Source organism: Zootoca vivipara, chromosome 13 (assembly GCF_963506605.1).
Source record: "Zootoca vivipara chromosome 13, rZooViv1.1, whole genome shotgun sequence".
In the NCBI taxonomy this organism is placed as follows: Eukaryota; Metazoa; Chordata; class Lepidosauria; order Squamata; family Lacertidae; genus Zootoca; species Zootoca vivipara.
In genome coordinates this window covers 14,301,899-14,328,465 of record NC_083288.1, presented here as the reverse complement: position 1 = coordinate 14,328,465, position 26,567 = coordinate 14,301,899, and the positions used below count along the sequence as shown (strand labels likewise).

At 45.6% G+C, this 26,567-nt stretch overlaps 1 protein-coding gene across 1 annotated transcript in view; it reads right to left on the bottom strand.

Moving 5' to 3' along the window:
* LOC118094582 (uncharacterized) overlaps positions 1–23,806 on the bottom strand; it is an 86,894-nt gene extending 63,088 nt beyond the window's left edge. The window contains exons 1-10 of the mRNA XM_060282078.1: positions 23,268–23,806; positions 22,131–22,304; positions 20,337–20,433; positions 20,121–20,227; positions 15,628–15,785; positions 15,100–15,243; positions 14,567–14,638; positions 12,618–12,761; positions 11,053–11,124; positions 8,407–8,964 (exon numbers count right to left, since the gene is read on the bottom strand). Coding sequence (XP_060138061.1) covers positions 8,407–8,964; positions 11,053–11,124; positions 12,618–12,761; positions 14,567–14,638; positions 15,100–15,243; positions 15,628–15,785; positions 20,121–20,227; positions 20,337–20,433; positions 22,131–22,304; positions 23,268–23,806 — 2,065 coding nt within the window. The remainder of the gene's footprint in view (positions 1–8,406; positions 8,965–11,052; positions 11,125–12,617; positions 12,762–14,566; positions 14,639–15,099; positions 15,244–15,627; positions 15,786–20,120; positions 20,228–20,336; positions 20,434–22,130; positions 22,305–23,267) is intronic.
* Between the last annotated feature and the right edge of the window lie 2,761 nt (positions 23,807–26,567).

The following is a 26,567-nucleotide window of genomic DNA, read 5'->3' as shown; positions in this document are numbered from 1 at the left end:
GAGAAGGAAGGCACATTTCACCACATGTGGTGGACGTGCAAAAAAAAAAAGTATACTGGAAAATGATTTATAACAAGTTGAAAAAAATGTTTAAAATAACTTTTGTAAAAACAAAACAAAAAAAACACCCTGCAGCTTTTTTACTAGTAATTTTAGGTCCAGAAATTTCTAAGGAGCAGAACAGATTATTTATGTATGCTACAACAGCTGCACGGATGCATCTTGCCCAAAGATGGGAGGAGGACAATCTACCTACAAAAGAAGAATGGCTGATAAAGATGATGGACTATGCCGAATTGGCGGAAATGACCGGGAAAATCAGAAATCAAGAGGACAATAAATTTAATAAAGAATGAGGAAGTTACTTGAAAGAACACTGTAAACAAATGAAAACATTGGCAGGATTTTAAAAATGCTTGCAATGAAGCGAGAACTATGATAAAATTGAGATTTAAGAAAACATGGGTGCAGTTTGAAAAGAATATCTGGGGAAACCATGGAGGGAAGTTCAGGGATTCTGAGAATCCTATTTGTAAAATGATTATGATTCATGTACGATAGCAAGTGTTAAAAGTGAAAATGAATTTTAAATATATATATATATATATATATATATATATATATATATATATATAAGGTTATGAAGGGCCTCTAAAGCAATGGGGCAACTCCCCACCCACTATGTGAGGTAAGCAGAGTTTTACATAACAAGAGGCCCATTCTGCTGTCATCCCTAGTGAATGCTGGCCAATGGAATGCAAGGTTGTGTTCTGCCCACCACCCAATGCCAGTGGGAACTTGTGGCCACATTTCCCAAGCCAAGAGATGACAGCGAAGGGCCGCGAGAAATGAAGTTGCTGTGGTTCCATTTCAACCACTTCAGCAGCAGAGGAGTGCTAGGAAACACCAACAAAAACTACAATCTTTGCAGAAATGCCCGCTTCAAGTAAGAATCGGTCCAGCTCTTTTTCTTTGGGATTTCAAAAGATGACCACTACCTGTTGAGCCCTGGACCCATGCCTTCCAAAGCCTTCTCTCTCTCTCTCTCTCTCTCTCTCTCTCTCTCTCTCTCTCTCTGCTTAGGTGGTGAGAGTGTTTCTCCATCCCCACCCAGGCACCCAAGGCTGCAGGCATAGGCAAACTCAGCCCTCCAGATGTTTTGGGACTACAACTCCCATCATCCCTAGCTAACAGGACCAGTGGTCAGGGATGATGGGAGTTGTAGTCCCAAAACATCTGAAGGGCTGAGTTTGCCTATGCCTGGCTCAGAGTATGCCTGCCAAAGAGGCTTAGAGGGCCACATGCAGCTTGTGGGTTTGTCCATTGCTACCCTCTAAAATGGCTATTCGGGATGGCTGAGATGCAGGGGAGAGATTGGACACCAGCCCCCATAGGCCCCACAATTGTCAGCGAGAGTGAAGGGAAGCAAGCTGCAATTCACTCCAAATCGTTGGGATACGGCAGGCAAAATTCTAAAATAATAAAAACTTTTCAGTGCCATTGTAGATTTTTCTAAGCCCATGTATTCAACCAGAAAGCAAAAGGCTATATATTAGAAGGCATTTCCCCATTCCTCTCTGTCTTTTCCTCTGTATTTTAAGGTAATTGGGTTAGACCCACTGAAAACAATGGAGCTAAGTTAACCATGTCCATTAATTTCAATAGGTCTATTCTGATTACGACTTAAGTGAATACAACTCACCATATTTTTAATTGTGTGCCATTTTTTTCTTCTTCTTTTTTCAAAACCCCTTTTATCTACTCCGTTTTTTATTTTTATATGGTTTTACTGTGATATTACTTATTTGTAACGTATTGAATTTTGTTGTTACCTTCCTTGGGTGATACTATTATTTTAATGGAAAGGCAAGGTATACATGTAACAAACGGAAACGATATACCCTTTGGGCACTTCATGAGGAGCATCCATGTAGAACTTGGATCAAATATAGACTGGGATTCCAAATTATGTTAGCCGGTGCAAATCAAGATGGGGAAGTCCATTCTGATCTTCTGCAGCAATGGTGTGGGGATATGGAGAGAAGTATCTTGTGGGGCTAGCACACAAGGGCAGATTCAACCAAATCTGCACCTCCAGAAGTTTGGCCAATCATTCTGGCTCGAACTGGGTTTTGGTAACCCACACTAATTTAGTCCTGGAGGGGAGTTCTTCCAGCTGAAATGGTTATCTTTGGCAAACTGATATGGTTGGAAAGGTGAGGTCCATCAGTGTTCCAGGTGGCACAGAATTTGGGGAAGGAGAGGGGTGTTTTGTCAATCCTTTTACCCAATGGGAACAAGGGCCCTGTTTTGGTGACCTTCCAGACCATGTGCATTGGCCAGGATCTTTACCAGCTCTGAAGCATCTTCTTGTTGTTTGGTCGTTTAGTCGTGTCCGACTCTTCGTGACCCCATGGACCAGAGCACGCCAGGCACTCCTGTCTTGCACCGCCTCCCGCAGTTTGGTCAAACTCATGTTCGTAGCTTCGAGAACACTGTCCAACCATCTCGTCCTCTGTCGCCCCCTTCTCCTAGTGCCCTCAATCTTTCCCAACATCAGGGTCTTTTCCAAGGATTCTTCTCTTCTCATGAGGTGGCCAAAGTATTAGAGCCTCAGCTTCATGATCTGTCCTTCCAGTGAGCACTCAGGGCTGATTTCCTTCAGAATGGATAGGTTTGATCTTCTTGCAGTCCATGGGACTCTCAAGAGTCTCCTCCAGCACCATAATTCAAAAGCATCAATTCTTCGGCGATCAGCCTTCTTTATGGTCCAGCATCTAAAAGAGGCAATATACAGTGGGGCCTGCACTGCAACTGGCGCTTTAAAGGAGGCGATCTGCTTTGTGAAGCACTGCGCCGTCCCAAATTAACTCTTGGCAAACTGCTTGGCTGTCAACAGAAATGGGGGGGGGGGATAGCAGTGGCATGATATTAGTTTATAAAATTATGCATCGAATGGAGAACATGGAGAGAGTTAAGTTTTTCTCGCAGCACTAGAACTCATGGGCATTCACTGAAGCCGAATGTTGGAAATTTCAGCACAGATCAAAGGAAGTTCTTCTTCATGCAGTGCATAGTCAAACGATGCAACTTGCTCTCACAGAAGGCAGGATGGCTAGGATGACTTTAAAAGAAGGTTACTAGATAAACTGGAGTCCTTGGAGAGTTGAGACAACCAAATGAAAAGATTCCAAGACCTCTGGGCCAGGTAATGGAATAATTTTTAGAAAATTTTAAGTTGAGAAGAATAAGCCAAATTCCAGTAGTAATTTCAAGGTCAAAGCGTACCATTCATGTTTTTCTAACTTAGAAAAACATGAATGGTATGCTTTGACCTTGAAACTGTGAAACTAGAGCTGATGGAGAATAAACCGAAACAGGGCCTTGCCCTGGGTTTCTAAAAACTGGATTACTACTGGAATTTGGCTTCTTATTCTCACCTTAAAATTTTCTAAAAATTATTCCATTACCGGGCCAGAGCTCTTGGAATCTTTTCATTTAAAAGAGGGTTAGACAAATCCATGAAGGAGCCTAGATAGTTGGAGCATGGTGCTGATAATGCCAAGGTTGCAGGTTCGATCCCCGCATGGGACAGCTGCATATTCCTGCATTGCAGGGGGTTGGACTAATCATGAGCCTTCCAGTTCTATGATTCTATGAAGCTAAATCTAGCTATAAGAAAGCTATCAGTGGATGCCAGTTGCGATGGTTATACTCTGCCCCTGCAGTTAGAGGTATGAATGCTTCTGAATGCCAATCTCTGGAAACTACAGAAGAGTGCTCTTGTGCTCACATCCTGTTTGCAGGTTTCCCACGGGCCACTGCCCTCATCCAGCAGGATTTTCTCGTGTTCTCGTAGCACTTGGCTTTGTTTCACGTGAAAAAAGCGATCGTTCACGAGGAGTGGTGTTTTGCACCCTTTGAAAAGGCAACTTCGTCGCACAGAGCTGAAACCTGAGCTCTGCACAAACTGAGGGTAGCAGTCGCATCGTGCTCTGCGGGCCAAGTTGGGATGATCCAGTGGATACTTACAATTGTTCTTAGGTGCATAGCTGGGAGGTTTCAAGCACTTGAAAACAAAGCTGAATGATAACTGGAGACTGGCCTGTATTTACAAACGCAGGGATCGTGCTCCTTAGGGAGTCAAAACTGGCTGGGGCTCTCTGCCGAGGGCACTTTCAGAGGCCAAGGTGTGTTTGCCCCATGTGATGTGTGAAAAGGCACTAGTGTTTCCTGCAGCAAACATGCAAAGTGCACGTACACCATTAAACACATCTCTGGGAGCTGTGTTTTGTCCAGGGTACTCAGATTCACGCACACAGAAATGCTTTAGACATCTGCTTTGTGCATTTGCTGTGCGAAATGCCAGTACAACTCCTCTTCTTTGGCGATCACTCGTAGCCAAGTAAGATTGTCTTCCATAAACATGGTTTTCAAAAGTGAGTCCGTAAGTGACTGTGGAGGCCAATTCTGGATCCACACGTCCTTCCACAGTGGGGACATAGGTTTCTGGGCAGGACTTGATTATGGCGAGGGTTTCCCAAACGTGCCGTCCTCTTAGCACGTTTCTCCCTTTCGTCCTGAGTTTGAGCGTCTTCAAAGCCCGTGACGCCTTTGGTAAAGGCCGTTCTCCAATTGGAGCATTCGTAGGCCAGTGTTTCGTAGTTGTCAGTGTTAATGCTAGATTTTTAAAGATTTGCCTTGAAAGAGTCTTTGAACCTCTTTTATTGACCACCAACACTATGCTTTCCATTTTTAAGTTCGGAATAGAGTAGTTGCTTTGGAAGACAATAATCAGGCATCCGAACAACATGACTACAGTATTCCAATGTAGTTGAAGAATCATTGCTTCGACACTGGTGATCTTTGCTTCTTCTAGTACACTGATATTAGTTCGCCTGTCTTCCTAGGTGATACCTAAAAAGTTTTGGAGACACCGTTGATGGAATCTTTCAAGGAGTTGGAGGTGGCATTTATAAGTGGTCCACATTTCACAAGCATACAGTAAGGTTGGTAGTACAATAGCTTTGTAAGTAAGCATTTTGGTTTCCCTGCGAATGTCCTGGTCCTCAAACACTCTGCACTTCAATCGGGAGAAAGCTGCACTCACAGAGCTCAGGCAATGCTGGATTCCAGTACAACACGACACTGGTGTTTCTCATAGCAAGTAGAATGTCCAGAATTGTCAGGAAAACGCCACTGTAAGGTTATCTTGGCTGCCCATGTGATCAGATGTTTTGCGAAGCCCCCTGCCATGTCGTTGCTTGCTCTCCGAAGTGAAGAGGAATAGCTTTTTTTGCTCTGCATTTCCTCATCTTTAACACAGCTTACTCCTCTCTGCCCACGCATAACGTTACTGACTCTGGCTGGCGAGGACATATTAAGTTGATCACTTAGAAGGGAAGGGGGAGAGGAAATGACTTGGCTTTTATTTCCTCAGTGGGTGAGGATTAAGAAAAGAAGTTAAATGTGCCTCGAATTGATGGGAATATCTGGATAGCTCCATTAGTTAGAGCAGGCATCCCCAAACTTCGGCCCTCCAGATGTTTTGGACTACAGTTCCCATCATCCCCGACCACTGGTCCTGTTAGCTAGGGATCATGGGAGTTGTAGGCCAAAACATCTGGAGGGCCGCAGTTTGGGGATGCCTGGGTTAGAGCGTGGTTCTGATACCACCAAGGTTGGAGGTTTGATCCCCTGTAATATGGGACAGCCGCATATTCCTGCGTTGCAGGGGGTTGGACTAGATGATCCTCAGGGTCTCTTCCAGCTCTACAGCTCTACATTTCCAAAATGTCCGCAGTGCCAGAAGTCACTTCTATGCATGTCCGGAAGTGCGTAGAAGCGACTTCTGGCGCTGCGGACATTTTGGAAATGGGCACAGCGGCATTGGAAGTCGCCTCTACACATGTCCGGAAGTGCGTAGAAGTGACTTCCGGTGCCGGCGCAGCACCAGAAGAACATGGCCACCGGCAGGAGCTCCATAATCCAGGGGAATACGGGGTATTTTGCCATTCGGGACACCTGCAGGAAACGGTAAGAAAATACGGGGGTTTCCAGGGGAAAACGGGGTACTTGGCAGCTATGTGCAGGAGGAGTGCTCACCTTCAGGCAAGGCAGGGTGGTGAGTCATCAGGGGATCGGGACTGGCCATTACCTTGTCAGAGATAAAAGGCGGACAGACCCCAGGTTGCGGGAGCAATATTGCTGCTTGCCAGATCCTGCCTGTGTTCCTATTCCTGACCTCACCTAGTTTCCTGCCCTGCACCCTGCCTCAGCTTCATCGGACGGACCCCTCGTTGATTCCTTAGACTTTGGACCGGCCCTGGACCTCGCCTCTTGGATTACCCTTGGACCAGCACAGTTTTGTAGTTGGCAAAGAAGGAGAAAGAGAAGGGCAAAGGGAGAGAGGGGAGAAGAACTCTGAGTGGCTGTACCGGTAAGTGATGCAGTGTGAGATGCACTGCCTGTGGAATCCAAAGCAAGCTTGGCTGTTTTTCTGCCTGCTTTAGGAGAGTTTATTTGCTTCTACTATGCTCTACTTATATATTTGAAAATAAAGCAAAACTACAAAGACATTGGTCTCCAGTGGTCTCTTGTCCATAGGAAAGTAAACCTGGGAGTCTGGCCCCTAGAATTTGCTCAGTGTTCTGGGAAGTAAAGGTAAAGGACCCCTGGACAGTTAAGTTCAGTCAAAGGCGACTATGGGGTTGCAGCGCTCATCTCGCTTTCAGGCCGAGGAGACTGGCGTTTGTCCATAGGCAACTTTCTAGATCATGTGATCAGCATGACTAAGCCACTTCTGGCGTAACAGGACGCCGTGGCGGAAACCAGAGCACACGAAAATGCCGTTTACCTTCCCGCCACAGCAGTACCTATTTATCTACTTGCACTGGCATGCTTCCGAACTGCTAGGTTGGCAGGAGTTGGGACAGAGCAATGGGAGCTCACCCTGTCATAGGGATTCGAACAGCCGAGATCGGCAAGCCCAAGAGGCTCAGTGATCTAGACCACAGTGCCACCCACATCACCACAACAGCATCATGCAACAACAGCATCATGGGGTTGTTGTTGTTGTTCATTATGATATTAAAGAGTGTGGTTCCAGATATCTGGGGGCAAGTTTGGTAGAATTAATGCTTCTCGGGTTTGCAAATTGTTGCTGCCACCACCGTGGCTGTTTGCAGCATCTACACCAGAGCTTTCCAAAGTTTTCACACTGGCGACACATTTTTTAGACATGCATCATTTCACGACGCACTAATTCAGTTCTACCAGCAAACTGTAAAGGGCTGCCTGCTCTCTTTCCAATTCCGGGAGGAGCACAGGGAGCGTTCACGAGACATACCTACACATTGCAACCAACACACTAACATGTTGCGACACACAGCTTGGAAAATTCTGATCTACATAATGTCATCAGCATCAAAATGCCGTAATTTACGGTATTCCCTGTCCCCAACTTAATCTGGATTTACCCTTTCTGGGTTAAACTCAAGATCTCAAATGGTCCGCTTGCAAATTAATCCCGCCAGGAAGCACCCATGATGCTATAAAAGCACGGTAAAGCCATAAAATGAATATTATTATTGTTATTATTAAAAACCATTCCAGTTACTGCCATTTCAGCAGTGATCAGAAATAGGGTTGTTGGGTTTTCCTATTCCTATAAAACTTTATATTAATATCATTAGGTTTTTTTTATGAAAAAGGGGGGGAAACACTTTAATAATAATTAAAAGATTGATTACGAAAGCAAATATGGGCTCTAAAAATTGCACCCTCACCAAAGGTTATAATGAATGTTTGCTGAGCTTCTATTGGCTCCACAAACAGCAGCCATGTCAAGCTGAGTGGTTGGACAGAACATAATGGGATGTGTACATAGAAATGTGTGCTGAGATGTGATTGTTTCTCTTTTACTGATGCATCACCCAAATGCTTTGGAAAGATGCACAGTCAAAGAAAAGAACAGAACCACAGTGAAAATACCGGATAACAATGGTTGGATGACAGCTTCGTGCGGATGCCCTGTACAAAAGTGAGTGAATGAAACGGCACTAAGGACCCTCGTACCTACAGGACCGCCTCTCCCGGTATGCCCCGCAGAGGACATTAAGGTCCACAAATAATAACATACTGGAGATCCCAAGTCACAAGGTGGTTAGGCTGGCCTCGACCAGGACCAGGGCCTTCTCAGTACTATCCCCTAGCCATGCAGAGTAGGGGCTTAGCAGAAATCAGGCTAAAAAAAAACCCCGCTGTCCTTGACCCTGGCTCCCTATTATTCATTAGAAGACAAATCCCATATTGTAAACGGCAACCACCCCCCCTCCAGTTCATTCGATTCAAAATGTGCAAGTTCAAGCATGTATTGCATTGAATGGACAACATTTCAAAACCCACCTTGCTCGTCGGATACCACTTCCGATGGTTTCCTGCCTTCACCTTCGGAATCTGATGTTTGGAAGGCCTCTTCAAATTCATACCTCGTTGGAAGATCCTTTTGGAAGGACAGCCTCTTCTTTTTCTTTTGCTTCTGGATCAAGTCATAGTTGATCAACGAGAAAGGTTGCTCCTCTGCTTGGCTCGCAATCAAGGACATCTTTCTTGCCTTCTGGGCGGAAATCTTGGCATCTTCTTTCAAGGATAAGGTGGAGGAGAGAGGAAACAGAGTGTCCTGGCTTGTGTAGCCAAAGCCTCGCCGGACCTTTGGCCACTCAATGCTCTTCTCTTCCACACGGCTTTCAGGGACCTCAGTACTGGGTTTGGTCTGCTCAGCCTCAGGCTCAGCAGGTTTCTGGGATTTATTTTTCCTCTTCCGTAGCTGGGCAAGAGCGGCGTCGTAATCAGGATTGTAGAACAGAGGTGGGTGAGTATGAGCAGGCAGTATTCTCCACTGGGTCTCTGAGTCATCCGTGTTACTAGAAAAGCCCCGGGAAGACCCCCAAGTAGAGCTTTCATCTACAGGTGTAGCAGAGAGAAGCAAAAGAGACCCTATCAGATTCTGCAGCTTCAGCTGAAACAAGGCATCTACAGCATAACCCTTAAATACTTCTGAAACAAAAATATTTTGCACAACAACTTAGATTGGACAGTGCCAATCTAAACTGTGTGCAGGCAGGGGCGCATTAGTGTGCCGTGAGAGAGCTCTTAAGAGTTCAGCGAGAAGTAAATAAAATTAAAATGAACCAAAAATACGTACGCAGAGAGAAGGCTGCCTGCTGCAGCTCATCAAGATCTAGTGCTCTGGCAGGACTGGCTAATAATGAGGATGAGGATGATAATGATAATTTATTAATTTATTAATGTGCCCCACCCACCAGATGTCTTCTAAAGGTTGTATACAGTGGTACCTCTACTTACAAATTTAATGCGTTCCGAACGCACATTTGTAAGTAGAAAAAAATTGTAAGTTGAATCCCATAGGAATGCATTGGGAGAAAAAATTCGTAAGTAGAAAAAAATCCTATCTAAAAATTCGTAAGTAGAAAAAAATCCTATCTAAACCACATCCAAGATGGCGGACGGAGCTCCATTCGTAAGTAGAAACATTCGTAAGTAGAGTTATTCGTAAGTAGAGGTACCACTGTAGTTTCTTATCTCCTTGACATCTGATGGGAGGGTGTTCTACAGGGTGGGTGCCACCACTGAGAAGACCCTCTTGCCTGGTTTCCTGTAGCTTCACTTCCCGCAGTGAAGGCACCCCCAGAAGGCGCTTGGATCTGTACCTCAGTGTCCGTGCTGATCGGTGGGAATGGTGACGCTCCTTGAAGTGTACAGAGCCAAGGCCGTTTACTCTCCATGCAGACACAGGAGAATGATCGTCTGTTGACGGAACCTGCCCCACTGCATTTCTCCAGAAGTCACTGCTCTAGGGTTACCTCCTTTTAGGCGCCCCCTTTCAGATCAGTGGCTTGTACAGAAAACAAAGGAAGGTAGGCCTCTCTATGTCAGTTTGCATTACTTAGTGCAGAAAGTATTGCTCTGATGTGTCGAGATCTTTCCTATTCTAATTAATTCAAGAGGGTTCTGGACATAGCTGTCAAGTTCTCCCTTTTTTAAAGGGAAATTCCCTTATGCTGAATAGGCTTCCTCGTGCGAAAAGGGAAAATTTGACAGCTATGGTTCTGGAAGCTTCTCTGCGTGAAAGAAACAAGCAGAAGGTTCATGATGGTTATTCTGAAGGTCATTCCTTCAGAGAAGCTGAGTACAGCTGGTTCAAACTGGTTCTCTTAGCTCTTTCTGTCAAGGTCATGCTGACTATAAAAGTAAGGCCAGAAGGAGCCTGGATTTCATACTTTCTCTCTCTCTCTGTCTCTCTCTTTTCCTTCTCATGTGATGTTCTGTACATAGTATGCTTACTGTTCGGGTTTAGACTCATACAGAAGTTACTGTACGTTTAAGTTAAGACTACTGCAACTGAATTTCTTATGGGCAGTGCCAATCCTCAATGTACAGTATTGGATTTGTGACCATTCTGCTCATTTGCCTTCAGTAGCAGTAAAGCTCTGCTGGATGAAATATAATTGCCTCCGGTCAATCTTTTGGGAATCCTGCAACGAGTTTTAAGTTTTTACTCTGATAACTATATGTTGGAGTTCTGCTCTGGCTCAATATTGAATAGAATTTCATGACTCTCTAAAAGTGGGTAAATCTTTTACACATACTAAGCCAAGTATTTTACTTTCTTTCCCCCCCCCTCAAGTCCTGCCCCCCCCATCCTATTCTGCTATGTCAGGTTAATAATTCAAACCAGTTGTACAATGTCGCTGTAAGGATGTGGAACCTCTGGCTCTCCAAATGTTGTTCGACTCCAATTCCCATCAGCCCCAGCCGGGAGGACCAATGTTCAAAAATGGCGGGAGTTGTGTTCCAGCAACATATGGATGGCCACAGATTTTTCTACAAGAAGCAAACGTTTCTGAAGCACTTTGAACACCGTGGAAATCCTATGAAAACACTTGTTTCAATCGCTATGCCTCTTCTGCTTCAAAGAGGAGTCTTCCTTTAGATAGACCCCAGTCCAATTTATGGGCAAAAATCACTTACCTAGTCCTTTATGGCAAACTGTTGGTCCTCTCACAAGTGACAGAAATTCTGAGATGTTTATTTTCCCATCCCCTGTAACAGAATGAAAGGAAATGGGTCCTGCTTATGCAAAGGAATGCCTCCCTCCATTTAAACCCACATGCTTAAAGGTTCCTGTTTCCAAGGTTCCCAGTGATGTCCACCAATGTTGTCTAGTCCTGTTGGTCTTCCAGACCAACAGGCTGAGGAGCATTCTTCAGCAGCTGGTGTTGATGCAACTGATTTGCAATTGGGAATTTGTTAACCTTTGGCCAGCTGTATTTTGCAGGGTGGGATGTCAGATTCTGGGACCATCTGCACTACAAAGTAAAGGCAGTACCATTGCACCTACAACAGACATCAGGTTCCCCTAAAGAATTCTGGGAAGTGTTGTTTGTAAAGGGTTCTGAGAGCTGGAAATAGGAGGCTTTGGGTGGCGCTATGGGTTGGGTGGCGCTGTGGGTTAAACCACTGAGCCTAGGGCTTGCCGATCAGAAGGTTGGCGGTTCGAGTCCCTGCAACGGGGTGAGCTCCCGTTGCTCGGACCCTGCTCCTGCCCACCTAGCAGTTTGAAAGCACGCAGTGCAAGTAGATAAATAGGTACCGCTCTGGCGGGAAGGTAAACGGCGTTTCCGTGCGTTGCTCTGGTTTGCCAGAAGCGGCTTAGTCATGCTGGCCACATGACCCGGAAGCTGTACGCCGGCTCCCTCGGCCGGTAAAGCGAGATGAGCGCCGCAACCCCAGAGTCGTCCGTGACTGGACCTAATGGTCAGGGGTCCCTTTACCTATTTCCATCACAGAGCTGTAAATTCCAGAGTCAATCCCTCTTCCCAGAAAACTTTGGGAATGGTAGCTCTTTGAAGGGAATAGGGGCCCCCTACCAACTCTCAGCATACTTAAGAAACCATACTTTTAATGCTTTGGCAGGCCAAAAAGGGGTTGGGGGGGGAGGGGAAACAAACTTCCCTGGGCAGGGAGTTTCAAAGTATGAGTCCAATAACGGTTTTAAAAAAAAAATCTCTTCCTTATTCCAAGCAAATGTGGATTTGGAATCAATGATCTTAAGCTGCAGGCAGGCTCCTATGGGAGGGGACATTTTGATGCTAAACTGCAGGATTTTTCTATTTTCTCTGAACCCTAAAAATCTTTAGATTTTATGCACCACCACCCCGCTCTCTTTCTTTTGCCCTCTCCATCTCACTTCCCAGTTGCGAAAGAAAAATATTCCAGATGGAAATTTTGGCTCAGTGGTGAATAACTATGGAGGGATGTAGCTCTGTTACTTTCAAGAGGGGAGGCCAGGAAAACCAGATGTTCCTCTCAGGACTGGGCATGAATCTGAGCTGGAAGAGAATTTGAGGTCTTGTAATATAATGCTAATGAACCTACAAAGTTCTTTTCTGTCCCTGGATGAGGAAAACATTTGCTGAGCTCAAGGACTAGAGAGGCCTGGCTGAAATTTGCAGCCCACCAGCGAAACATTCAGTGCATTCACGCAACCCCCCCCCCTCCTACTTCAGCGCACACTGAAATAGGTGGATACTTACAGGTAACTCGGACGGATCCCACTGCATGTTGTATAACTTTGGGGCTCAGACTGACCCCCAGGCAAGCCAAAACGGTCTCTAAGTCATCAATGGCCACCATGTCTTTCCTAATGTTTTTGAAAATGAACAGAGCATTCTTGAGAGCTGTGCAGGGGAAGAGGAGGAGGAGGAGGAGGAAGACGAAGAAGATGAAGAAGACGAAGAAGACGAAGAAGACGAAGAAGACGAAGAAGACGAAGAAGAAGAAGAAGAAGAAGAAGAAGAAGAAGTCTATTAGTATGCACAAGATAACCACTTAATTCCAATATACTCCAGTGGGGGGAATTATTCGGGCAAGCAGGGTGTTGCAAGGGAAACTACATTTGCCCTAGTTTCTCCCCGCCAAGGAGTAGTTTAGCAAACTTCACACTTGGGCCCTGTCAGCCATATTTTACTATACCGGTGTCAGTGAAGTTAAGGACACTGACTGGCCGAGCTGCTGCCAGTCATAACCGTGAACTTGTGACTGCAAAGAACAGGGCAAAAGGCAGGTGCAGCCAAGCCTGGTGTTACAATTCCCAGCAATCTTTAATAGTGCTGAAGTTGCCAGAATCCTTTGAGGAAAAGGATGAGCTGAATGGTAGAGTGTATACTCAGCCTAGGTCAAACGATGAGAAACGCAGCCATATTTTGCTCCATTTCTGTCAAATACAACAATTCCTGTTGCCTAGAGTGGACACACAGGGGAATGTTGCCCCGGACAGGAAGGACTTCCTGTCATACCTGTTCTGGAGCATCCTCCCCCTGAGTGTGACCAGGTAGATGGGCGTGACCCTAGCAGACCCTATAAAAGGGCTATAGCCATGCAGCTATCTTTCTCTCTTCTGGCTCCTAGCCAGCAGCACATGGCTCATCCTTACAGAGTATGGAAGCCACAAGGTAGAATGTCTGAGGCCTAGCTCAGACTTATTGTCTCAACAAATGTAACTGTAACCACAAGATAAAACCTGCCTTCAGAATACTGCTGGGAACTGTGGACTTTACTCTTACTTTTAAACAAGGCTGTTGCGTTATTATTGTTTTAAATAAAAGGAGAAACTTACCAGGAACAATCCAGGTGTCAGGAGTATGGGCAGGAGTCAGGCTCTGGGGCCTGTAGTGCTTTGCAGGACTGGGTCCTGCCTCAGCTTGTGCTGGAGAAGCAAGGAGTGGCCACTCAGGTGAGGCCACTTGATAACTCACTGCACCTGGTGGCAAGAGCTCGGAGGGATAAAAGCTCAGCATTTTCCTTCAGCTCTTTTGCCACAGCAACGTGATCCCTGCCTTGTTGCATCTGGCCTCCTGTTCCTTGATCCTTTGCCTTGCTCCTTGCTCCCTTGCCTTGCCGATGCCTTGCTCCTTGGACCCTTGCCTTGATGACGCCTTGCTCCTCGACCCTTGGACCTTCGCCTTTGCTGACGCCTTGCTCCTCGACCCTTGGACCTTCGCCTTTGCTGACGCCTTGCTCCTCGACCTTCAGACCTTCACCTTCGTGACTCCTTGCTCCTCAACCTTCAAACCTTCGCCTTCCTGACTCCTTGCTCCTCGACCTTCAGACCTTCGCCTTTGTGACACCCTGCTTCCCGACCTTCGGTTCTTTGACCCTGGGACTTCCTGCTGCTTGCCCCGCAGCCCCACGCCACCTGGACTCCCGTTCCTGCTTCCACTCTGCCATCTTGCCTCTGGTCCTGATGTCCTGAGTCGGGACTGCTACCTCCCGCCAACCAGACCACGACACCAGGCTGGACAAGCCAGACTGGATTGCTTAACTTAAATGATTGAATCCATCAATGAATCCATCAACTTGCTTGCCGCAATGTGCAAGGGAATGTGCTCTGCTGCTTGCTCACTAGCGTGAGGTGGGATAATATTTAATCAATATATCCTCTCCTACTTTCCTCAACATTCCCACAATTTCCCCCTCCACATACCCTCTCTTTCTGTGAAGGATGGGGTGGTCTTCAAAATGTCCAGGAAGTCAGCAAAATCCAGATTCCCATGCACTATTTTGAGAAGAAGAGGCAGGATAAATTGGTAAGCGATGCAGAGCAGGCAGTACAAAATGTGCTCCGCAACTGAACCTCAGTCATGTGCCTCCAGATGTTGCCATTTAGCTTCTAAAATCACATGAATTTTGTGATTTCTCACAAAGTCATCAATGAAATTTTTAACATCAAATTGTAGACTCAGGGATTATTCCCCCCCCCCCCGGGGTAGGGAAGTTTCAGGTGTCAGTGCACAGATATTTGCGCTGATGCTCAGAAGTGAGTGGAACAGGAGAAATCTTCTAGTCAAGAATCCCCAAGCTGGAAGGCCCACCCCCCCAAGAGGTCATTCAGCCCAACGCCCAATCCAGTAACAATACATATCCCACAAATTCCAAACACCCACCTCCCCATTTGTTTCCAGGAATGCAAAATTACTGTTGCCGACAACCCACAGGCCTGGGAGTGAGAGCACGCACCATCCATCGGAATGAACTTGAGAGCTTGGTACATCTCAGATTTGGTCAACAGGATTCCCAGCGTGTGCAAACTAAGGAGGAGGTTGCTGATGTTAATCTTTCCCTTCTTGATGGCACCAAAAATGGTGCAGGCCCTGGAGAGTCCTGGAAAAAACAATAACACTGCGGATCTGGTTTCTCCCTTCACCATTGTCCTGTCCCTGCACCCTCTTGCCGGATCCAGAATGTCTTCAAATTCTGGATCAAACACCAAACAAACCTAGGTCACGTACAGTGTTGCTTTTTTTGTGGTTTATGCTTCAAATTCTGGATGCCAATTTTTTTTGCTCTATAGTGCTCCCTGGAATTCGGCCGTTTGGCAACATCATCAGTGAAAGGAGAATGTGTATGTGCCGCAGCAGTGACGACCCATGTTTACAAAGCCATAGGCAAAAGAAGTTCAAGTGCCCCTTGCCCAGATTTCTACCAGAGTGAAATTTGCTGACATTGCCATCAAGAGAGGTGCAATTCCTCCAATTCATGCATTACCTTTTGCTCCTGGAGCAAGGCATGTGTCAAGCAGCTCTCCCTCATCGCAAAAGGTCGTGTAGAGATTGTACAAAACTTTGCTCCTCCTGCCAAGAGACATGCATGCAAGTTCATCATTATGATTCGGGCCTATCCCTCCCTCCCGTTTACAGTATGAACTTGGATTTATCGACGACAAAGGCCTCAACTAGCTGGCCAGTAATGGAATATTCCATTCTCCTGCTGCTGCAGCAGAATCTTTCCATGCCTCTCTAGAAGCAGTAGTTCTGGCATGGAGATTCTCGTGCCCGGTGTCGGAATGATGCCATGGCCGACGCTTCACGTTCTGCAAGATGCGGGGTTAAGCAATCCCCAACAAGTTCTTTCCAGCAGTCTGCACGATGTCAAGTCAATCTTTGCAGTTTCGATCGGGCATAGCAACAGAGAACAAAGGAATAAAACTGCAACTGTGACAAAATAAAATATGTACTTTTACCTACCATCCTACTGAGAAAGTAGAAAATTGGCTCAAACTTTGGAAGCTGACAAGGTGAATCCCACCGCTGCCAAAAGGGTCACCCTGCTGTAACGATGGGGAACCTTTTTCAGACCACAAAGAGCTACATTTGCATCAGGGCTACCTTCTAATGAACATCCCCGTAATGGGGGATGCTAGAGGCAATTTTTGCCTTTGTTCAGTAACCTAGTTTCTTTTTCCCCCCTTTTTAAAATAATTTTTTGTTTTACATTTTACAATATTCATTTAAACAACCTTAAAATATCAAGGACTTCCCTTCTCTTTCCGTGGTTCATTTTGCATAAATACCTAAACCATTCAGTATTCCATTATTGCATCCATCAAAACCTAATTACACTGCTGAATTTCTCTTAATGCTGCCAATGCTTTCAAGTGTACACAATTCCCCCCCCCATATATTCAATAAACATTTCCCAATCTTCTTTAAATGTATGTTCTTGTTCTCTTATTCTATATGGCAGGTCCGCAAGCTATGCATATTCTGTCACTTTAAGTTGCCATTCTTCTTTAGTTGGGACCTCGCTATTTTTCCATTTTGGGGTTAACAAAACACAGGCCGCAGTAATGGCATACATAAATAACCTTTTTGACACCTGGGAATTTCCGTCTGAATTATCCCCAAGAAAAAGGACTCTGGGTTCCCCCCCAATTCATTATGAATTATTTCCCAATACTCTTTTACCCTTTTACAGGTCCACCACATATGAAAGAACGTCCTTTTGTATGTTCTACAGTTTCCATCATCCACGTCACTAAGGCTGTGTTCACACCCCTGCTGTGAAACATAGTAGATCATCAAACCATCAATTCTAGCACACGGGGGGGGGGGTCACCTAAATGGTATAATTTGGGGTTTGAATGATTAGCATTATTAATGGTATTATATTTTGGTGTTGTTATAATGAGGCTTTTATTGGATTATTGTAATTGAATCCTTAAGCCACTCTTAATTCGTCTCCAGTCAAGGTGTGAACACCTTTTTTTTTTTAAGGCACCCCCTGCCCAATCAACGCCCGCTGGCATGTACCCAAACAGAAATCAGGCCCGGCTCGCCCATTGACTCTAGTGGCGCAATGCACCACGGTGCCTGGGCGATCAGGGGGCGCTGAGGGGCGCCCCAGCAAGTGGGGGAGCTTTGCGGCGGCCTCCCTTTTCCCTCCACCAGCCGCGCCGCGAGAGCAGGGAGGGAAGCGAGTGGAACAGGGGCACTAGGACCCTGTTTCGCTCTGCAGCGCCAGGGTCATCCCCCACCCCGGCGCTGCATTTCATTGGTAGAGGTGACGCCACATGGCAGCACCTCTACCAATGAAACACAGCGCCCTGTTGGCGGGAAGGAACCTGGCGTGGCCCGGCCTGCCCAGGCACCCCGCTCCGTTGGGAGAAGGGAGGAAGGCTGCGCGGAGCAGCAGCGCCCCCTCCCCCACTCAATCCGGTGGCACCGGACAGGCAGGCAGCCTCTGGCACAGCGCAGCCCTGCTGTGGGGTGCAGGGGCCGCCATGAGGCTCCCGCCAGGTAAGAGTTTCCTTTTTTTAAGAGGGGGGGGGCGCTCGAGGGATCCCTGCACCAGGGCGCCCAATGACCTTAAGACGGCCCTGACGGAAATGAACCTGACACTACTTAAGCTGTGTCAATGGGAACAGTTGAGACATAAGCACTGCAAAATGCACTGGAGAAAATAGCAACTTTGAGAGTTCAGTAAACACATCCCAGCCAGGCAAAAACATTCGGGGCAAGAGGGAGGCATTGAAGTAGGCCAGGTAGTGGGATTTCGGTTAGGAAGGACACGGCCTGGAGAGAATCCCGATGACCAGCTAGAGAGGAGGAAAGTTAAAATGGGAAAGCAATGTTCTGCAGCTTGAAACACAGTGCCCATGGAAGAATGGCAGGTGAAAATGATGGCCTATATGGAATTAGCTGAACTGACCGGGAGACTCCGTGACCAGGGAGAAAAGTCGGTGGAAGAAGATTGGAAGAAATTCAAAGATTATTTGAAGAAATATTGCAATATTAGTTAGTTTGAAATGGATTTGGAAATGCGTATAATGTTGTAGTTTTAGAGATTATTTTAAGATTAAGGATAAAATGAAAGAATGATAGTTAATGGTTAGATTTAAAATAAGCATAGATAAATAAAAAATATGTTTAAAAAGTTAGGAAACAGAAATTGCTAAAGTTGAAATACAGTGAAACGCAGTATGAGGGGATATGAGGAAGTCACCCCAAAATGATTAGAAAGGATGAAAAATTGTGAAACGTATATTTTCTTTTATATGTTCTTGTTTTTGTTTGTAATGTTGTGTTTTCTTTTGTTGTTGTTGTGTTATTTGTTGTTTATATATTTGTTTTCATAAAAGCAATATTTTTTTTGGGGGGGGGGAAGAAAAGAAACACAGTGCCCATAATTTGCAGACCAGCCTGAAGCCAAACGTCTCTGGGACTCACTCTTAGGCATGCCAGAACTCTGTATCCCAGAATGTATCCCAGAATGTATCCCAGAATGATTTGATATTCAATTCTGATATTGGCACTGATCAGGGTGGATAAAAATCAATGATTTTTTTTTAAAAAATCAGATTTTTAAAATTTAAATTGGATTTTTAAAATAAAATGCTTTTGGAGGAAAAATATTTCAAAAGATAGTTTTCTATTTAAGTTACAGTACAGTCCAAAGGCTATTCATCAGGAAATAAGGATTTAGGTTTTTAATGTGTGCTATTGTTTAGAATAAATTTAAAAAAATTGTTTAGAATAGATACCTATGTCTGTGAATAAGAGAAAATGGAAAATATTAAAGAGAAAGACAGGGGGGAAATGGGGAAAGCACATAAAAATAAGAGAAGAAATTGGAAAACCAAATGAGGGGAAGAAGGGAAGTTGGGTTTGGCAAAACATCAGTATGTATGAAAGGATTGTATAAATACGATAATAGATGTATGAGTTGTATAAAATAGAGATTTGTATTAATATGATAACCAATGTTTATTAGAGGTGTATCAATATAGGAAAATGTGGATTAAGGTTACTTTGGACATATTTGTTTTGTATATGAGAAAATAATAAAAATTTAAAAAATAAAATAAAATATTGTTTAACCACATCAGTTAACAAACATGGATACATATGCTATAATGCTATTGTTTTAGTTAAATAAATTGTTTTTTATTTCCTGTTATTAAGGAAATGGTTAAAGTACAGCAGAAAAGTTTTCCAGATATAAACAGTTAACTTATTAAACCTCGCAATAATTTCATAATTATCTGTCTATGTATGTCTAATAGTAAACCAAATCAGTAATTTTTGATATAACTGTAAAAACTACTCTGAAAATTTATTATTCAAAAAATGAAACCTTCATCTGGTCGTAAATACTTAGATTATACCAGCAAGAATGAATCTTTCTGTAAAAAAAGGAAAGAGAGAGATTTAAATCAAGTCTTACTGACTAGTGATTTAAATCGTGATTTAAATCAATTTGATTTAAATCATATCCACCCTGGCACGGCTATTCAATATTTATTCTGAATGTGGAAGTTACTTCACAGCTAATAGCGGCTGACAAAGCCACTGGTTAATTAATTTGTTAAACACATGTCTGTCATAGCCATACCCTCAGCAGTGGCGCGGCACCGGAAGTCGCTTCTACACATGTCTGGACATGCGTAGAAGCACATTCCGGTGCTGCTCTGCCCGATTTCCGGTGCCCAGACATGGGCAGAGCGGCACCCAAAATCGGTTCTGCGCATGTCCAGACATGCGCAGAAGGAGCCTCCCTGGCAGGTAGGAAATCCGGGGGATTTACGGGATTTTTCTCTATTTGGGATAACAGCGGGAAACGGGTTTAAATACGGGGGTTTCCCGTGAAAAACGGGAGACTTGGCAGCTATGGTCATATCGTGTCAGATGGAAACATGGAAGGGACCGCAAGGGTCATTTGGCCTAACGCCCTGCAATGCATATTCCAACCTGCCCAGATACCTTAAACTGGGTGAAGTGGTCCTTGGTGGCTGAGTTTTCCTAAACGGCTTGCTCTCTTTCACCTCCTTCCTGCCCGCCTTTTGCATCCTCTCGGCTGAGGAGGAGACCTGGCATAGGGGAACAGCAACATGGGCTTAGCTTTAAAGACCGACAGGCCTGAAAGACCTCCTCAGTCCCTTAGGTCAGAGTGGGGCTCCAAACCCGAACGCCACGCACCTTACATCTTTTGATCTTTGCACGCTGCTTTTTCAGAAAGTAGCTTTGGTAACACGGTCCTTTTGCAGGGTTCACTGGGCTGTGCCTGATCATCTGCCTGTGGGAAACGGGACATGTGGAAAGGGGGGGAAATAAACCATTGGAGGGGGGGGGGTTGCCCCCTGGATTCCTCTTTGTGGCAGGGCTTTGGAAAGTTGCCTGCACACTAACCCATTTGCAGTTCAAAAAATACAGCTTCTCTCAATCCAGGATTTCTTGGTCCAGCATTTGAAATCCCTCCCTTTGGCTAGGTTACCCACCCCTTTTCCTCCCTGCACATGCTTCCAGGTGAACGAAGAAGGAAGTGCTGGTTTGCTGTCTTGATATACCCCCCCCCCCACACCTACTGGGCAAGTATTGATATGCACACACCCTTGCCAGGATCGCCTACATCTGCTTTCAAATGAGCAAACAGCAGGGTAATGCAGAATCAATCCATGACGAGTGAAAACATTTTCTCGAAAAGCACTTTTCAGGGGCAAAAATTTTATCTCTCTCTCTATATATATAAATGTAAAAATCGTGAAAGTGCGGGATCCACTTTTCTCCGTAACCGCTTGACCGATCGTCCTGAAATTTTTGACACAACGATCCAGGCCACTCCCCGAGCGTTGTTAGAAAAAAAATCCTACAAACCTCACACCTCCGCAGGTACAAACCTCTTTTTCAACAAAGTAAAACAGCGCCCTCAAGTGGATTTCCTCCCACAGTACACCACCTCCCTTCCTGTGAAATCTACACCACACCCACAAACCCCGCCTCCACCACGAGATCCACCACTCACATACATCCATCCGGCAGAGGTGTTGAAGACCAAATCAACTGAAAACAGGCCTTTTCCAGCAACAAGGCCCAACATTGCTAAGCGGAGGTAGGGGCCTGCCTGGGGTGGGGGGTGGGGTGCCGAATAGGGGGCAGGGATACGTAATGGGTCAGAACAGGGGGGGGGGAGACACAGGGATGAAACCTGCCCTCTCCACAGTATCTTGCCTCGACTCAGGGGGACCCTGAGGCTCAGGGGGATCTGAAGGGGGGCTATTACCCTCCATTTCACAGACTAACGCACAGCAACGTGTGCAGGGCCAGCTAGTGTGTGTGCATATATATGCACTAGCATATATATATATATATATATATATATATATATATATATATATATGCACTAGCTCTAGATTGTGTATGGACTATGTAGGGGCGGGGGAAAGTGCCCTGTCTATGACTCAAGGTCCTGACACTGCCATTTGTTCCAATTCAGTGGTAAATTGCAGGTTTTATCGGGGAAAGCGCTGGGACAGGAAGGAAGGAAGGAAGGAAGGAAGGAAGGAAGGAAGGAAGGAAGGAAGGAAGGATAATAATCATTTATCATTTATACCCCACCCATCTGGCTGGGCCTCCCCAGCCACTCTGGGCGGCTCCCAACAGAATTAATGATAATAATAATAATAAAAAGCGATAAAACATCAGACATTATAAACTTCCCAAAACAGGGCTGCCTTCAAATGTCTTCTAAAAGTCAGATAGCTCTTTATTTCCTTGACATCTGTTGGGGGGCATTCCACAGGGCGGGCGCCACTACTGAGAAGGCCCTCTGCCTGGTTCCCTACGGAAGGAAGGAAGGAAGGAAGGCAGGCAGACTGCTTGTACACGAATCTGGAAATCCCAGGCTTGTGCCTAGAAACACGGCACAAAAGGAAGTGTGGACAAGCCCTCAGATCCAGAGTCTGCCTTCAACCACAACTTGCTGTATCGACTTACTCCGTTGCGCTGAAGCAGCAGTGGGTGTGATAGGAAAACCTGCATTCTGCAGCGTGTTGGGCAGGTATGTGACCCCTCCATTCATCCTCAGCCTTCCATAAGGATAAAGGAAGCTCTTCGTCCTGCGAACTCTGCAGCTCGTCCCAGTCTGCCTTCTTTAAGATTTTGAGTTTCCTAAAAAGGAAGGGAAAATCGGGACCCATCACAGATGTGATTGCTAAGGTATAGTGGGATGAGAGGAGCTCAGGAATGGCAGCTCTTATGGTATAACTGGGTAACACGGCCATAATGCAACCACCCTAATATTGATGCGTAATCCATTAGAAGTTAGATAGAATCCATTCTCGGGGGCTTTGAAAGACATAGTACATTGGACAGAAATTTCTTTCTACTAAAAGTGTTTGGCGACCAAAGGTTAAGGCCACAAAACTGAAAAGACAAGCCCCACGTAGCTGTATGACCGAAGGGCGTTTGAATATTGGAATATATATATATACACACACATACATATATATACACACACACACCATATATATATAATTATCTCCCTTATATGAAACCCCTTACTAGCTGCACACTTGTAAAAGTATGCAGATGAAAATACAAACGGTTGGGTTTCTTTAACTGAAAAACAAACTGACTCTAAAGAGACTTTAAACTAAAGATAAATGCTTTCTCTCTTAGCAATGTTATCTACCCACTTTCCAAACCTCCCACAAACCTCCCACAAAACTCCCATTAAAACTACCCAAGAATTAACAGCAAACTAGCATTATAACTAAGCAACTCTCGTACTAAGATTCAACTAAGGAATCTCTTAAACTGAGAACAACTGAGAGAGTGATCTACTACGAAATGGATCAAACTGAAAGATCTAACTAAGAGATACAGAAGGCTTTCTGGCAGAGCCTTATATACAAGAAGCAGAGCCCATGCCTGTGAGCAATTAACAGAAACACAGACACCTGTTTCTCTTAAACAGACAGTATTTACATTAGACCGGCTCTAAAGTAACTTGACTATTCAAAAAATCCAACATTGAAAAGTTCACACAACATGAAAGACTCGACTTGGAGCCCAAAGGAAAGGATGAAAGCCCAGGCAGCTCACTTTCGGCTGTGCGGTTGTTTCTCTTACCTGTCGAAGCTGCGCGAGGAGCGGGTAGCAGCTGTGCTCGGCTCAGTAGTAAGAAAGCTGGAAAGATCATCCTTCGTATCTGTTGCCGTCTTCCCCCAGGATAGAGAGCTGCGCGTCTGAGAATTCTCCTTCCCATCTTGGGACTGCGGCTCCGATGTCCCGGACGGCGTCACGAGCTCCTCCTCGCTCTGCTCCTTCCGATCTTGAGATTTACTGTCTTCGGACAGCTCAGTAAGGTCTTGGGGATTGCCTTCGCTCTGATCATTTGGGTCTTGGGACTTGCTGTCGTTTTCACTCAGATCATTTGGGTTTGGGGATTTGCTTCCACTTTCGCTCCGATCACTCAGGGATTTGATGTCATCTTCCCCATGCTCAATTTTATCTTGGGATTTGTTGTCCCCGGTGTGTTCACTTAGATTTTGAGTTTTGTCGTCCTCCGCTTGCTCGTTTAGATCTTGGGACTTGTTCTCCTCGGCTGGCTTGTTTAGATCTTGAGATTTGCTGCAATGGAAGGAAGAAATGATTCCAGGCACAGACATGGATTACATTGTGTATGTACCATTCCTCTGGTTTTGCCACCCCTCACTAGGGAACAGATTCCACAGCAGAATAGTTCTGCTCTATCTCAGCATGGGATATTATTGGGACTTTCAATAATCTGAAATATGAAAACGCAGTACATTGGATTCTGCCTGGAGTGGTGGTAATTTGACGGTTTCAAAAGGTACGTTTCATGTATTTTTAAAAGTCTCATTTTGAATTCACACTACATTTCAGCTGTAGCCAACATATTCCATCCCTAAGAAGCCTTTCCATTGCTTTATGTTCCATTATGGGATCAGTTTGAAACATGGTGCCGGCCTGAGGTCTATTTTTCAGTGCCAGGCAAAGATGAGCTCTGGAGCATGCAAGGACTAATAATGCAAACCCGAGTACCTCTGACCATGTGAAGAGTACTGTTCCCTATTGAACAAACATTTGATAAACATCAGCTACTGTTGTGGTGAAAAAAAATAAGGGCAATTTGGAGTAGGGATAAGCTATGTCAACCTGGGGGGCCCAGGTGGCGCTGTGGGTTAAACCACAGAGTCTAGGGCTTGCTGATCAGAAGGTCGGCGGTTCGAATCCCTGCAACGGGGGTGAGCTCCCGTTGCTCGGTCCCAGCTCCTGCCCACCTAGCAGTTCGAAAGCACATCAAAGTGCAAGTAGATAAATAGGGACTGCTCCAGCGGGAAGGTAAACGGTGTTTCCGTGCGCTGCTCTGGTTCGCAAAAAGCAGCTTTGTCATGCTGGCCACATGACCCGGAAGCTGTCTGTGGACAAACGCCGTCTCCCTCGGCCTATAGAGCGAGATGAGCGCCGCAACCCCAGAGTCGGACACGACTGGACCTGATGGTCAGGGGCGCCTTTACCTTTATGTCAATTCAAACTGAAAGAATACTTAGGATTCTTTTTTTTAAGCCTTGCCAAGTATGCTGCAGAATTTCGCCGTTTATTATATAGCCCTTAAAAACATTGTTGAAGTTGTTAATCGTGATAAGAACACAATCAAAGGCAAAAGGCAAAATAAATATTAAAGAGGCTGAAGTCACCTGCTCACAGGGCTGAGCGGGGCCTCCATTCTTCTGGGTTGGAAAGCGCAGCTCCTTCTACATCAGTGTTGTTGTGGAATGAATCCTAAATAATAACAATTTTAAAAGTAAGGCACAACACAAAAGTGAAGATGCCCCATGGTCTCTGGTGATGGAACCAGGACCGGTCCGTCCATGAGGCAGACTGAGGTAACTGCCTCAGGCAATGGAATCCAAGGGGCGGTGCCCTGCAGGCATGCCGCTGCCACCAAAGAAGTGGGCAGAAGTTGTGGCCGTAGCTTCTGGGTTCTGGCAAGGTTTTGCCCTGCAAAACATAGCCAGATCTTCTGGGCCTCTCATGAGAGCTCGCCATAAACTGCTGTCGCTTCTCACTTTTCCCATGGATGGAGGCAGCACCTCCCATGCTCTCTGCCTCCAGAAAAGCAAGGGGAAGTGGCGGTGGCTTCCAGGATCCCGCGAGATCTCACAGATCTCTCACAAGATGCTACCAAAACCCAGAAGCCGCTGCCACCACTCAACCCTGGTAACCAAATCTTGGGCAGGGGGTGGAAGCTATCAGGGGGTGGAAGCTTTCCATTTCGCCTCAGGTGAAATGGATGGGGATGAAACAGGATGAAACACCTCAGGTGTTGAAACACCTCAGGGGATGAAACACCTCAGGTGAAACAGGATGGGGTGTCCTTGGATAGAACAGAAGCCATAACCCAGCTTTTGCTAGCAGCCAGCCCTTCGGCTGGAATGGCCGTCCCCTAGTAAATTTCATTCATTCATTCATTCATTCATTCATTCATTCATTCATTCATTATACCACCGTATACCCGAAGATCTCAGGCTGGTTCACAGAAAAGATCACAATATATAAAATCAAAATAAGAACAATAACCCAATAACAACCCCCCCCCCCAAAAAAGAGGCACATTTTAAAAGGGTATAGGATGGCCATCAGATCAACCAAAGGCCTGGTTAAAAAGGAACGTTTTTGCCTGGCGCCGAAAGGTATATAATGAAGGCACCAGGCGAACTTCCCTGGGGAGAGCATTCCATAGACAGGGAGCCACTGCAGAGAAGGCCCTGTTCTCGGGTTGCCACCCTCCGTATCTCTCAACGAGGAGGCACACAAAGAAGGATCTCAGGAGATGATCTCAGGGTCTGGGTAGGTTGATATGGAAAGAGGCGGTCCTTGAGCTATTGCAGTCCTGAGCCATTTAAGGCTTTGTAGGTCTAAACCAGCACTTTGAATTGGGCTTGGGAACTAATTGATAGCCAGTGCAGTCAAACCAGGATCAGTGTAATATGCTCAAACCTACTTGCTCCGGTGAGCAACCTGGCCGCTGAATTCTGTCCAGATAGGGATCCCTGGGCCACCAGCCGAAGCTGATGGAAGGCACTCCGGGCCACAAAGGCCACCTGGGCCTCGAGTGACAGCAAATGATCCAGGAGTGCCCCAAGCTGTGGATCTGCTCCTTCATAGATGCATACAGAAATACTTACACAAAACACCTCTGTTGCAAATCCGCTTGTCAAGAAGTTGCAGGGATTAGCAAACCTCTTGGAAATGACTGGGCAGCCAGAATGGAAAGAAAAGGATGTAGCACAGCCAGGATAGTCAACATGAGCAAGGGGAAGCTCTTGGACTTCTGATCTTCTCCTGGCACCATGAAGGTGGTGTTAAGTTTGGTGCCGAGTGAAGGGATAGGAGGGGCCAAGA